This window comes from Octopus bimaculoides, chromosome 3, assembly GCF_001194135.2.
Source record: "Octopus bimaculoides isolate UCB-OBI-ISO-001 chromosome 3, ASM119413v2, whole genome shotgun sequence".
Taxonomy (NCBI): domain Eukaryota; kingdom Metazoa; phylum Mollusca; class Cephalopoda; order Octopoda; family Octopodidae; genus Octopus; species Octopus bimaculoides.
The window spans coordinates 166,740,126-166,755,511 of NC_068983.1; the positions used below are offsets into that span (position 1 = coordinate 166,740,126).

The 15,386-nt window shown below is 38.0% G+C and overlaps 2 protein-coding genes across 2 annotated transcripts in view; one reads left to right on the plus strand and one right to left on the minus strand.

The window, feature by feature from the left end:
* The first annotated feature begins 264 nt into the window (after positions 1 to 264).
* Positions 265 to 9,462, plus strand: LOC106867324 (uncharacterized). Its single transcript, XM_014912163.2, has 4 exons — positions 265 to 789; positions 3,364 to 3,588; positions 7,178 to 7,572; positions 8,173 to 9,462. The coding sequence occupies exons 1-4, from the start codon at positions 750 to 752 to the stop codon at positions 8,581 to 8,583; spliced, it is 1,071 nt and encodes a 356-aa protein (XP_014767649.1). The 5' UTR covers positions 265 to 749; the 3' UTR covers positions 8,584 to 9,462.
* Positions 9,436 to 15,386, minus strand: part of LOC106867325 (carnitine O-palmitoyltransferase 2, mitochondrial) — a 35,523-nt gene continuing 29,572 nt past the window's right edge. The window contains exons 11-15 of the mRNA XM_014912164.2: positions 14,773 to 14,972; positions 10,905 to 11,074; positions 10,466 to 10,697; positions 10,033 to 10,224; positions 9,436 to 9,802 (exon numbers count right to left, since the gene is read on the minus strand). Of these exons, the coding sequence (XP_014767650.1) occupies positions 9,663 to 9,802; positions 10,033 to 10,224; positions 10,466 to 10,697; positions 10,905 to 11,074; positions 14,773 to 14,972 (934 nt within the window). The 3' untranslated portion in view covers positions 9,436 to 9,662. The remainder of the gene's footprint in view (positions 9,803 to 10,032; positions 10,225 to 10,465; positions 10,698 to 10,904; positions 11,075 to 14,772; positions 14,973 to 15,386) is intronic.

Sequence of the window (15,386 nt, forward strand, 5' to 3'; positions counted from 1 at the left end):
TAGTTATGCCCTAATATGCATTATGCCTCAAGTTTTTATGAAAAATTGCATAACTTCATGATTTTTAAAGACTGTTGATGACTCGAATGTCTCGAGATGGTTATACTTAAGAGTGGAGAGAAAAAAAAAACTGTTTCTCAGACCACTCGACGTGATACTTCTGGCGAATGGCCGGATCGGTTTCAATGATTTCAGTTATCAGTAATAACATGGTTCATACCTCGGGAAGAACAACTGTTTAATGCCGTTTTTAGTTATGGAACGTAAATACAGTACGACTGAATGATTAAGAAGTTTGCTTTACAACCTCGAGGGCTCAGGGTTCGATCCCATAACATCTCGAATAAATAGTTCTCTAAAGCCTCAGGCTGACCCATTCATTGCGAGTGAATCTGGGTATGCAGAAACCACATAGAAACCGGTCAGGTGGTGCTTGTAATTCAAAAGGAGCAACCTTGTCACTGTGTTGTTGAATTTGCATGAGAATTAGGTTAAGGATACACATGTCTGAGTTATATTCGGCCACTTATGTGTCATTCAGGAGCAGGCAATTCGGTTGATCGAACAAATGAATCCTAATCGTCGAAACCGACGGAGATCCACCACCGCCCTCACCACTAGTCGTGAAAGATAGCAGAACGGTGTTGCTTGTTTCTGATCGACAAATATGTTTTGTCAAAGTCGACATTTCCTCTGCTCATCCATTCAGTAGAATACTTTATCTTCTTCATCTTCTCCCTGGATATTTTATGAAAATTATGGAAACAGAAATTTCACTTGAAACATTAGGTATGTTTAAATATATTTGGAGAAGTTTAGGAATATTTGTCCCTGCCCCATGGGGGAAGGAAAAGTGCAAGACATTTGGGTTTTTTTTTTCCTCCTCATCATAATTTCTTCAGGATTTATGATCCTCAGAAAATTTGTTGTCTTTTTCCCTCACAAAAAAAACTTTCGATTTTTTAATTTCTTCTTTCCAATTCATGTTGTTTTCCATCAATTCATTTACACACACGCATATATATATATATATATATATATATATATATATATATATATACATGCACATACATACACAGGCATGTGTATACATGTGTGTGTGTGTGAAATCTTTCTGTTGTTTATTATATTACTGGTATTTATTTATGAATTGATTTTTGGAGGGGAAATTTGAAAGATAAAACATCATTGTTGAAGAGAATTAAAAACCAAATGAACTTTCATTTCATTTCATACATTTAAATATCAAGAATAAAAAGTTTTCAATGGGACAACAATAATACAAACAATGGACCTATATATATATACCTGGTTGTAACTTAGTCATTTAGTCTGATATGATATTTCGGAATAAAATTCTTTCTTTAGATATTCTTAGATGGAGTCGATGCTATAAATCGGTTTTCCAACGTCTTTTTATATCAATTTTAATTTCAGTATCGATAACATCCAACTTCTTGGTTACCAATGGATTAAGAATCGTCTTCAGTTATTAATTAATTGAAGAATAAGTATTGAAAAAGGAAATTATAGAATCCTTTATAAATGATTAGTTTGGAAATGATGCGACAGAAGAACCTCCCAGATTTACGATCGTTAGTTATGTATAAAAAAAAAAAATTTAATCAAAGGTATAACTACAGATTGATGCCTCACCGACTTTGTTTCTTCATGATTTTCTGAAAAATGCATATTTATAAATGAAATTACACATAGATTCGTTTTCGAGGATTACTTTTTAAGGCGTTTCAAAACATTTCTCGCCCTCTCTCTTTAAAATGCATATTTTTTAATGACATTTTTCAGAGGTATGTTTTCTAGAATCTGGATTACATAATGTTGAGGTTTCAAACATATAAATCTGAAATCATGAAGTGAAAAATGCTAAAGTTACACAAAGTCGGGGCGGAGATAACGATCCGAAAATCCCCATCAAAAAATATTTTTTCCTAAATTATATTGACATCATTGTAATCTACACCATCGAAAGCGTACCTTTGAAAAAATTCACTAAAATATATGTATTTTTCCGAATTTTATGAGGGCACAAAGTTGTGATGGGGCACCAAACTGCAGTTAGGCCTAGCAACGTCCTGTCGTCTGGCGAGGGAAAATATTCCCCAGTCGTTTCTGTGTTGCTCCAACTGGAATTTATGTCTATTAATCTTTCCTTATTTTGCATCGGGAATTTAATTTATGTTTTGATTACGAGAGAAAAATCTTTAAAGTTTATGCCTGCTTACGATCTCGGCGGAGTTATGAGTTCAAATTTTGCCGAGGTCCATTTTGACCTTCGGGGCCGATAAAAATGCACACTGGGGTCGATGTAATCGACTAACCCCCCTCCCCAAATTTTAGACCTTGTACCTATAGTAGAAAGGATCATTATTATTATTATAAAGGCAGCGATCTGACATAATCGTTAGCATGCCGGATAAAATGCTGAATGTTATTTCGTCCGTCTTTACGTTCAAAGTCGACTCCAGCGGAGGTCGACATTACTTTTAATCCTTTCGGATTCGATAAACTAAGTACCAGTGAAACACTGGGGTCGATTAGTCCCCTCTCCCTAAATTTCAGGCTTTGTGCCCATAGTAGAAAGAATTATTATTTTTATTATTATAAATTCCCATTTAATGAGAAAGCTCCTTTATTTTTATTTTCAATTGGTCAATCAACTCAGTAACGACTCCTGGTGATTCTTTAAATGTCTCTCTGTACATGATTTCCTGGGGGGAAATATACTGCAAAGATTCACTGGAAAGGACACAGGATAAAACAGTCCTAGAAACTCAGTGTAGGGAAAAAATTAAAAAAGATGGGATGGTCACATTTGAAGCATCATTGATTATAATTGTGATTAAACAATAACAACGACTTTGTGAATGGAAGATAAAAAATAGAATTTTACTTCTAAATTCCGCTTCATTAATCTTTGTCCGTTCTCTCTCTTACTTCTAATTTTCCTCAGATATGGGGTCAATTTTAGGCCCCATAGCCTTGCAAGTTATGAGGTGATCATAATCATCAAAAGTGCTGGTGCCTCCAAAAAGAAGCACTCAATACACTTTGCAAAGCGGTGGGTTTTAAGAAGGGTTTCCAGCCATAGAAATGATGCCAAAGAACACATTTGCTCTGTGTGACATAATGCAGGGAAGTTTCCTCTGATGATCTGTTATGGTTCAGCATCCATTTGCACCTGAAACATCCAGAGCAGAGGTTGCAAATTACCACAATGGGGAAACATATGTAGGGAACAAATGATAGAAATTTGTGTTTATCATAATTTCTCTCTCTTTCCATATATTTATTTTATATTATTATTATTATTTATCAAAAATTGTTTTTCCTGATTCTTTCAAGAGCAACAATACATCCTTAAAATCAAACTTGCCATTGCTTTCGCTATATTGAGAAACAAACCTAAGGAGATTCCAACCCGCCAATATGTTGAGGGCCTCATGTCTGACTACCAAAAACAGATTTCTGATTTGCCAGATGATTCTTACAATACTAACCGAAACCAATTAATCAGCTGCCAACAGCAATTAATTAATCAGCTGGAATCCAGTAATTTAATATTTCAGGGTAAGAACATTAAAAAATTTTTTTTTATTTCCTCAATGTATAATTATTAGCAGCAAAAACAGCTAATAATTATACAGTGTAATTTAAACAACGTATAAATATATATATATATATATATATATATATATATATATATATACACTGTTGTGTCTGGGGAGTCATTCTCTTTTTATGTGCCTTATTTAAGACGTTCACCAGTAAAATTTCCACTTATTTTCTTCTTTAGTGGAAATTTTACCAGTGAGTGTGTTAAATTATAAGGCACTAAAAGAGAATGACTCTTCCTAGACACAACAGAATATGCTTCAACACACGAACTCACATAAAGAATTTTGCAAACCAGATCCATAAACGAAATATATATATCATCATCAACATCGTTTAACGTCCACCTTCCATGCTAGCATGGGTGGGACGGTTTCACAAGAGCCAGCCAGGCCGAAGCCTGCACCAGACTTCTGTAACTGTTTTGGCAGGATTTTTACAGCTGGATGCCCTTCCTAACACCAACCACTCAGGCTGTTATTTATTGGCCTAGGAAGAATGGAGGAATTTCAACCATGTTTCGTGGTCTGCTACCACAACAGCTCCTTTATAGGATCCAGTTAGCTCAAGACATCATCAGGAGGAACCACGTCCGGTTTCGGCCCCTACTCCTCTACCGTTTTGACGTAGCGGGGCCACCCCCTTTCGGAGGTGTCTTCAGCTCTGGTGTTGGGTGCATGTCTTCTTTCTTCTGTTCCCTGGCCTCTTCGATGCAGCATCAACGAGTGTCAGCGTCGGACTGATTGTCATGTCAAATTCCCCTTTTTTATACCTGCTGCTAGGCTCCAGCAGGCTGCCCCAGCAAGTTGTCACATGACACTGTCTAAACTTCCCGCTGCTAGGCTCCAGCAAGTAGTCCCAGCAAATTGTCACGTGACACTGTCTAAACTTTAACTGACAATGGAGGGCGCGTAATCTTAGCCCACGCATGCTCTTGGCTCAGTGGTTAGAGTGTCCGGTTCACAATCATGAGGTAATTAGTTCAATTCCTGGACTGAGCTGTGTGAAGCGTTCTTGAGCAAGACACTTCATTTCATGTTGCTGCAGTTCACTCAGCTGTAGAAATGAGTTGCAATGTCACTGGTGCCAGGTTGTATTGGCCTTTGCCCATTCCCTTGGATAATATCAGTGGCATGGAGAGGGGAGGCTGGTGTTCATGGGCGACTGCTGGTCTTCCATAAAACAACCTTTCCTGGACTTGTGCCTTGGAGGGAAACTTTCTAGGTACAATCCCATGGTCATTCACGATTGAAGTGGGGGGGGGGCTTTTTTTAACCCTCTTTACTCTAGTACAACACTCACTTGTAGACTCACTGTGCATTTACAACAAGAAGCAATTGTGAAACACAATACCACACACCAAATTTGGATAGAAAAATACTAATAGACAACACTTACATACCATATGAAATTCCTCACAAGAATAAATAATCAATCATGGATGCAATACTAATTGTGCAACACAAGGATAAGATTAACACACAAACAACACACATCAAAAAAATTACCTCATGATTACTGATGTGGACGCCTAACAGGAAACTTCAGGCAGTAAAGCATACATAAATTTAACTGGAAAATGACGAATTGTCCATGTGACTGCTGACACAGAAGACCAATGATGAAAAAAATGTTTGGTGGTAAAGTCTCATAAATTTGACTACCATAAAAGGAAAAATATGGGAATCAAATCTATTGATTATGGATCAAGGAAGTTTATTGTAAAGTGCAAAAAATTATACAGAAACAGGAAAAATCTTTAATTAAAACATTAAACTGGAATATAATCATGTTTTATGTGTGTGCATTGGTAGAAACAATAGACAACCAGGCTAAGAGTTTATAATTTAGCTTTTTGCTAAGATATTTGGCTTCTACTGTCCAGGTGAGCTCTTGAGTAGTAGTGGGGTTGGGTGGATACTCTGAACATGTACGAGCCATAATTAAGAACATATTGGAAGCTTTGACCCTTACTGTTGACAATATTGAATGATGCTTGTATACAAACTGCAATGCTATGGAGTACTGAGACAGAAACCTTAAATGCAGAGGAGTTTATAAAGACTAAGAAAGAAACTCTGCTGGATGTTTAGTGTACAAGAATGACATGATGCAAATGGAGAGAGAGAGAGAGAGAGAAAGTGGGTACTGGAAGGATAAGATCCATTGTGCAAGAGAGGCAATTGTTGAGTGTCTGGAGGATGGGAGCTGCACAACAAGGTTCTGGGCAACCAAATTAAATGAAACTTGGAGAAGAAGGAGACCAAGAAAGACTTGCAATAAAATAATCTGAGGATGTTATATATAGGTGCAGGAATGGCTTGCTTACCAACCACATGGTTACGGGTTCAGTCCCACTGCTGTGGCACATTGGGCAAGTGTCTTTTACTATAGCCTTGGGCCGACCAAAGCCTTGTGAGTGGATTTGGTAGACAGAAACTGAAAGAAGCTCATCATGTATGTATATATATATATGTATGTGTGTGTTTGACCCCCCCCCCCTCAACATTGCTTGACAACCGATGCTGGTGTGTTTACATCCCCGTAACTTAATGGTTTGGCAAACGAGACTGATAGAATAAGTACTAGGCTTACAAAGAATAAGTCCTGGGGGTTGATTTGTTTGACTAAAGGCAGTGCTCCAGCATGGACGCAGTCAAATGACTGAAACAAGTAAAAGAGTAAGAATATATAATGAAGAAGATGAATGGTCGTGAATGACCATGGGATTGCACTTAGAAAGTTCCCTTCTAAGGCACAAGTCCAGGCAAGGTTGTTTGTGGAAGACCAGTAGGTGTCCATGCGTACCAGTCTCCTCTTTCCACATCACTGATTTTGTCCAAACGAATGGCAAAGGCTGATACAACTTGGCACCAACGATGTCACAACTCATTTCTACAACTGAATGAATTAGACCAACATGAAATAAAGTGTTTTGCTCAAGAACACAACACACAGCCTGGTCTGGGAATCAAACGTCACAATTGTAAGCCTGATGTTCTAACCACTGAGCCATGCACTTTCACTGGAGATAACAAAGTGATGTGTTATTTGTTGATATGTGGTGGAGAACAGCCAGTCACCTGTGTAAGCTTGGAGAAACAATAATGATATGGGGGCAGTGGTGGATGCCTTGCAAACTATGAGGTATCACCACTAGGGCTGGTGATATGAAACCAGCACCCACTGTACTGTGTAAAGTGGTTGGTGTTAGGAAATCATACCAAAGCAGACAATGGAGCATGATGCAGTCCTCCTTCCTGTTCGATCCTGTCAAAACCATGGAAACTGAGTGTTAAGTAAGGATGATGGTGATGATGATATCTATGGTATTATTCATACCACACATCTGTACACGCACATACAGATAGCATACATACAAATGCATTCATACATTTGTGAGTGACGACACATACATACACCCGCACCATAAATAACGTCTGCATAGGAATGACAACCATGCACATTGCAGTGTGTGCATCCACATGCACTGATTCACAAATGCCATATGTATTCACACATTCATTTCTTTTTTCTCTTTCAGATGCAGAATCTAGTAATATTTTAACACCTCCACCTTCTGGAAAACGTCTGACTAATCAGCTAGATTCATTAGATCGTATGCTGACGAACCATACCTGTTTCCTGCAGAGTTCATTTAATTTAAGAAGTGTTTCACATCTTCTCCAAGACCAACACAAGATCACCAAAGTTATTGAACACACAGTGATTGATAGTACGAAGATCATTTATAGTTTCCTCTTAACAGATATACATAAAATCACATTACCTTGTGTTGGTTCCACTTTAAAAGCTTCAATGAAAATTTGCGATTTGGCCCCTCACAATTCAAATCTTAGAAACAGTTTTAAAACTTTCACTGCTGACTTCCAGAATGCAGTCATCAAAAAAGTGATATTAAATGACAAAATTACTCAGGTACTTTGAATATCTTTTGATTTTGTTTTTCTTCCTGTAATATTTTCAGTATTACTTTGTTACTTTTATTATTTATATCTGAGGGAGTGGCGGCACATGGCCTAATGGTTAGAGCAGCAGACTCGCAGTCGAGGGATTGCGGGTTCGAATCCCAGACCGAATGATGTATGTATTTATGAATGAAACACCTAAGCTCCATGCAGCTGTGGCAGAAGGTAATGGCGAACCTCTGCTGAACTCGTTTGCCACAACTTTCTCTCACTCTTTCCTCCTGCATCTAGCAGCTCACCTGCGACAGACCAGTGTCCCATCCAGGTGGGAAACCTATACACCAATGAAACCAGCCCTTATGAGCCAGGCATGGCTCGAGAAGGGCAGGGAATTGGCAGAGTTATTCTGTTTTGCTCAAGAACACAATGCATTGCCTGGTCCAGGAATCGAAACCACAATCTTATGATCATGAGTCCAACACCCTAACCACTAAGCCACAGATATAAGACATATTACTTATTAAATAAATATCTATGTCATATTCATTAAATGTTTATGTGTTATTTACCAACTGTATGTTTTTTTTTTCTTTTAATTTTTGTTTTGTAGCTTAAAAAGAGAGACTACATCAAGTTGTTGAGTGAATTTATGCATTGCCATGAAAGCAAAGAACTACTTCTAACCACTTTATATAACTATGCCAGCAAATTCTTCAACTACATTAAAAAACTTTCTTTGAATATGAGAAACCTTGAGGATCCAGTCTTCTTTGAAAACAATTATTTTATTCTTTGTTGTCTTGCTGAATGTCTTGCTGAGCTGATCAGTGAACATAACTTGATGCCATCACAGAACTTCATCACCGATTTGACCAATTCCATAGAGAACTGTTTCTCTCTAATAGAAGACACATTCCCATTGATTGCTCATGCCTTGTGGCAAATTATGGTGATCATTCATAATATTCCTCCTCCGAACAAAAATGGTAAAAATTCCAATTTAATTCTAAAGCACATTTGAAGACAGAGCACTTTGGTACTGTTAATTTATCAGTCATATGTCTTTATGGATAATGATTAATGAGACAGGGATATGCTGAAATTGTTAATTCTCTGTTTTAGATATAGGTATTTAATATTGCTACGTTCAGTGTAATGTTTATGATTCAATCACTAAAGAAGAAGAATATCAAGAGAAGAGTGTTGCTTGCTAATACTACATCACTTAGGGATGACTGAGTTAATAAAAGAGTTTAAATGAATAAAGTGAAGAACAACAGGAGGGATGATTCATGGAAATCATTTTGTAACCTTACAAACACAGTATGAATATCATAACAATAATAATCCTTTCTACTATAGGCACAAGGCTTGAAATTTTGGTGGGAGGGAGCCAGTTGATTAGATCAACCCCAGTATCTGTCAGGGAACTGACAGATTCATTTGAATGGCAGTCAAAATGGTTTGTGACATGTCATCCAGAGATTTACGTTCTGAGTTTAAATGCCAACAGCTTCAACGAAATAAGTAGCACTTGAAGCCTGGGATCATTCTAATCAACAGAGTCCTCCCCTAAAATTGCTGGCTTTGTGCCAAAATTCGAAACTACTACTATTATTATTATTAAGGCAACAAGCTGGCCGACTCGTTTGCACGCCGGCGAAATGCTTGGCAGTATTTCGTCTGCCACTAGATTCTGAGTTCAAATTCCATGGATGTCAACTTTGCCTTACATCCTTTTGGGGCTGATAAATTAAGTACCAGTTACGCACTGGGGTTGATGTAATTGACTAACCTTTTCCCTTAAAATTTCAGGCCTTGTGGCCATAGTAGAAAGGATTATTACATTAATAAAAATACATTACAGACAAAATCTGGCAAAAATAAAATCTTTTATTAATTTTGTTATTGTTTCATCTTTGGAAATAAATTGAAGATAATCTCTTCGTTGATAGTAATTCATTGGATTATCCTGCACAATGATTGGCATCCCTGATGGAATTACTGGCATTTTTAATGATTGTTTTTTTTTTTTCCTTGTAAAAAACGACAGCTGTATCGAGACTGTAATTGAATAGTTCTTCCTTAATTAAGACAACATTAATGAGGTTTCTTTCCTTCCAGTATACCATATATTGCATTAAGGCTTTCTTCTAACGCTACGACGAAATCACTTCCGTTTCTGTGTGGATTATAAGAAGTGACAACATAACCAGTTGCCTCGTCTCCAATTTGGTAACCTTTACAAAGACAAAAAAGGAAAATGGTATCAAATGAAACATTATATCTGTCTCAAAGAATATATCATCCTAAGACACTTGTCCAAGGTGCCATGCAGGGAGACAGAACCTGAAACCAAGTGGTTGGGAAATGAACTTCTTAACCACACACAAACACTGCTGCACTTCTCAAATAAATGACAGACAGCATCAATACTATTAGTGAGAAGAAAAAGCAGGAGATTACCTACCAATTCCAAAGCCATTAGGCACCACTGGACCAAAACCACCAAACTGTATCATGGGGCTGGATAGTGTGGACGTCGAAAGGATGATGTGGTTGATATGTTTATAATTTGGGTCCGTGAATAGAGCTGGCATTTGACTGCTTGCCTTTTCAGCCAGAGTCCTCATTCCAAATAAATGTCTGTCAAATCCTTTCCCTGCAACAAAACAAGTGAAAATGTATGACACAGTCTCTCCATCATCATTTAACGTCTGTCTTTGATGCTGGCACAGGTGGTACGGTTCAACACAGGACGTACTTTGTCACAGCTGCACAAGTGGTGTCATAAGGGAGACATACATACATGCATGCACACACACACACACAGAGGACTAAAAGACAGTTTCAGTCATTGAATCTTCCAAAAACAATAGAAAACCAAAACAGGGCATCCTTACCCATTGCTGCAGATTTTGTGAGGTTCATATGGACTTTACTACATTCACCCAGAACTGCTTGCATTTCTGCAACAGTTGCAGTCGATTTAGGTCCAAAGATCATTTCACAAGCTTTCTTAGTGGCTAAGGTGTTTGGCCGAATCGTCTCTGTCCGTCCATGTTTAAAAGCTGCGGTGCTGCACGATTCATAAGACGCAGCAAATTCACCGTACGTCATTTTGTAGAAAGCCATCTTGAAGAGATGAAAATATAACAATACAAAAAAAAGTTAGGAATAAAGACAATGTATTGAATGAGAAGAACATGTGTGAACGAATGAGTGCATGGTTGAGAAGCTGATTAGGCTTTGTGCCGTTAGTAGAAAGGATTATTATTATTATTATTATTATTAAATATTTTTATTTTCCATCAGTAAAACTTTGAAACAAAATAGTCTCACCTGAATCACCAACTGCATCACTGAATCAGGGCTCAAATTCTTTGATTTTATGAAACTTTTGTTAAACTTTTTATAATCAATGTAATTCTTCTGTAAACGTCCACTGGCCTCTTGGAACTGTTCTTTGGCATTTGTAATGCTGGCTTTGAGTTTGGCATCCAATTGGAAATCTAAGCAAAGGAACAGAAAAAGCCTTGTGAGTGGATTTGGTAGACAAAAATTGAAAGAAGCCTGTTGTGTGTGTCTTTGTACTTGTGTTTGATCCCCACCCCCTTGACAAACAGTGTTGATGAGTTTATGCCCCAAAACTTAGCAGTTTGGCAAAAGAGACTGATAGAATAAGTACCAGGCTTAAAAAAATAGATAAGTTCTGAGGTTGATTCATTTGACTAAACTTCTACAAGGTGATGCCCCAGCATGGCCACAGTCTAATGACTGAAAAAAAGTAAAAGAATAACACCATTATTCATTAACTGTTTTGGTGGGGGTGGGGGGAGTGTTTTGATTTATTGACGAGACAAGGATTCCATACCAATTAGGAAAGCAGTAATCATTGTCATCATCATGGATTTAATGTTTACTTTTCTTTGCTTACAGAGATCAGATGGAGTTTATTGTGAAAGGAGGTTCATTTAGAACCATCATGAGATGTCAAGACAAAGACACACATGTGGGCTTCTTTCAGTTTCCAGTTCCCAAATCCATTCGCAAAGCTTTACAGACCCCAGGGTTATAATAGAAGACATTTGCTCAAAACTGAACCTGAGACTACATGGTTGGGAAGCAAGCCTCTTAACCCCACAGCCATGCCCGTGCCTCAACTCAATCTACAGGGGGAAGACATGGACTCTGTTGCCAAGGCAACCTGTTTAGGGGTTCTTTTTTGGTTTCAGTCCTGAAAGAGAACATCTCCAATGTTGGAAGCAGGACAAAATGTATTCAAAGCAAAGTTGTAAACTGGTTGATGATAGGAAGGCAAACCCTAACTGCATATACAGGGCTGACACTTACCATGTTGATGCAGTGCACAGGGAAGGGGTTCAGTTGGAAATATCTGGCTTTATATAAGAAAACCCCATCAAATGGTCACACAAACACTTTTCTTTTCGTTTGTAGAAAACAGACAACTGACCACCACCGAAGAATGTCTTCTTGTCAAGTAACAAAACTTTAGACATGATCAACAGCATTCCTGTCTTAACCATTCATTCAAGGTTTATGACATGTACAGTGTATCTAGGTGTACATCATGCAATTAGTCCTGTCTGTTTTCTTTAGTAAAATGTCATTATCTATTTATCGCATTTCACTGGGTCTTCAAAAGGCTCAGGAACCACCCTTTACACAGGTGAAAAGATGATAGCTTGTCTGGTACAGCCATGTATCCCACCACAACTCCCAGTCCAAAACCACTCTTTGGGGGCACAGTTGAGGGACGGTAAAAGAGAAAATCCTGGTTTCACAACATCAAGGACTGAACAGGTCACAACACTGCGAACCTGCTTCACCTGACAGAGAAGAGAGATCAATGTTCACGGCAGACTATGAAAGCATCCAGGGTGGCACCCAATGACTGGCGGGGCGGCATCAGCGAAGGGATCTTGATGATGGTGGAAATGCACTCTATGAGAAGTCAGCCTTTATTTCTAACAGATCATGTAGAGTTCACCTCATCCTGGTAGTTGTCAGGGAAATACATGGGCAACCCTTGTTCAAGGCCACCATACAAGTTATACAAAGATAGTCCAGTCTTGGCAAGAACTCTGTCTCATATTTTCCCTTATTGTTTTCATTTAAAATTACAAAAGTTACTCACAACCCAGGATCCATGAAACCCTTCAAACTTATTTAATAACAAAAACGAGATTTGAGAAGATCTACCAAACTATTTCTCACCAATATTTTAGCAATTTCCTTTCTTAATTAACCTATTGAATATTGTTTTATTTAAAATATTCTCCATTCATTTATCTCTCTCCAACCTATGATACTGGTTTATCCAGTTATGTCACACACCCATGGCATTCCTTGCAACTAACATTAATCCCACTCGGTTTTTTTTATATTCTGTATTTTAAAACTGAGAAGTATAACAGGTGTTCTTACATACCACACCCAGAAACTACTCAAGCAGAAAGTTTTTTAAAATATCAACACTGAATATTAAAACTTCCACATGGAAGGGAACACACTTCTGATCCTAGAATGAGACAATTGGGCACAGCTGGTTTGGCACTGGTGATTTGACATGGCTTACTGGATATTCAGCCTGTTTTGGTGATGGTAATCTTCAGTGCTGGTGGCAAACACACTTGCACACACTAATATACAGATAGATGTAGTGAGAGAGAGAGACATTAGAATTTATTAATTGAATATGATTGACATAAACACTTTTCCTTCTCCTCAAATGCTTAACGAGAGAGGGATAGCTATATAAATATATAGATAGACAGACAGAGAAAGAGATAGAGAGATAGAAGCATTATAATTTATGAATTGAATATAATTGACATAAAAATCTTGCTTCTCCTCAAATGCATAAAGCGAAATACACTGACACAAACAGAGAGGGAGGGAGAAGGGGAACAAGGGGAAAATTAAGATGTCTTCTGATCACATAAATCAACAGCAAATTGGCACCAGAAAAGCTGCACCAAAACTTGTGAAACCCATCCATTCCAATAACATATCCAAACAACTACAAGAACCCAGATTCATCAGCAACACTTCAGAAAATCTTCAGAGATTTTACTCTATCATCTCCCTCCCACCCACCGGCTCTCTCAATTCATAAAAATGTAAAACACATTTACACCAAAACAGCAACATCAACTTCACTTGTCCCAAACTCAGTGTTTGGTTATCAATCAGAATTAATTCTAAGAAACTCAAGTTGTGATGCTGTGAACAGAGACAGAACAGATGGAGCATGACTTAATGGGCACATAAAGAACAGTTCATATAATGAGTAAACATATGAGGTGCAAGACGAGTACACATTCTAGGCTTGGTGACAGGCAATGAGTAAATGAATGCTATACACAAAGAATTATAGACAGAGGAAAAGGAGAAGGAGTGTGTACACACACATATATCATCATCCTCATCATCACCATCATCTAGCATCTTCTTTTCATGTTGGCATGAATTAGAGAGAGTTTGTCAGGAACTGGTAAGCCAGAGGGAAGAGTCTTCTCAAGCACAGCAAATGTCTCGGTCACTTGTCATCACCTCATTGAGGCCCGATATTCAAAGATCATGCTTCACCACCTTGTCCCATGTCTTCCTGGGTCTACCTCTTCCACAAGTTCCCTCCACAGTCAGAGACCAGCACTTCTTTACACAGCTGTCCTCATCCATAACCATATCAACACAGTCGTCTCTCTTGCACACCACATCTAATGCCTCTTATGCTTAACTTTCCTCTCAAGATGCTTACACTCGGTCGTACATGCATACTGACATTGCACGTCCAGCGGAGCATACTAGATTCATTTCTTTTAAGCCTTCGCATGTCCTAGAGAGACAGACAGACAGAAAGAGAGAGAGAAGGGGTGTGAATTTCTATAATACAAAATCAATATGGAGAATAATTTTGTTTTCGAGTTTTCTTTTAACATTTTAAATATTTGTTTTAATTTTAATTTAAGGTAATAAATAATTTTCTTTTCAAAATTAGAATCCATTTCATCATACTGTATAAGCACCAAGAAAATTGATAAAAGTGAAATTATAATGATTGTATGCCGCATTTTCTGACATGGGTAACCATGGTGGTGAAAGTAGACTTCCAAAGTTGCATGTTGTCATATAATGGGTAATAATCCAGTAATGTGATAAAGACACAGATAGTTAACTTTCTTACCTAAGTGTTTAACAAGCTTTGAAGAATCTGTTGCTGATGATGGCAAGGTATCAGGCCCAACAACCGGTCGGTCAATGGTATCTTTAATTACATCATTGACGTAACGCAGGACAGCCACACCATCACCCCAAGAGTGTTCAAACGTGACACATGCTTTACCATCACTGGACACGATTGGGTTGAGCGATTTATCAAACCACCTGCGATTACAACATAAAAACAACAATATCATTGGATTAGAAGAAGAAATGAAACATGATTGAGTTGATGTAATTAAGGGCTTCATTTAGGCATGGCTATGTGATTAAAAAAAAACTTGCTTTGCAACTATGGAATTTGGAGTTCAATCCCACTGCACAGCACCACCAGTTAGTCTTCTTTTATAACCCTGAGCAGGCAAGTGGCTTGTGAAAGAATTTGGTACACACAAAAATGCAGAAAATGTGCATGGCCATCATATATAGATATATATATATATATATGGCGATGACTACTGACCGAGACCTTTGGAAATGTGCTGTGCGTGAGAAGACCCGGCAAGCCAAGTGAGATCGTTGCCAGTGCCCCTGGACTGGCTCTTGTGCGGGTGGCACATAAGATGCACCATTTTGAGC

Coding starts and splice junctions, on each gene's coding strand:
- LOC106867324 (XM_014912163.2), top strand. CDS start 750: ATGAAAATTATGGAAACAGAAATTTCACTTGAAACATTAG. Junction 790..3,363: donor AATTTCACTTGAAACATTAG/GTATGTTTAAAT, acceptor GATTCTTTCAAG/AGCAACAATACATCCTTAAA. Junction 3,589..7,177: donor CAGTAATTTAATATTTCAGG/GTAAGAACATTA, acceptor TTTCTCTTTCAG/ATGCAGAATCTAGTAATATT.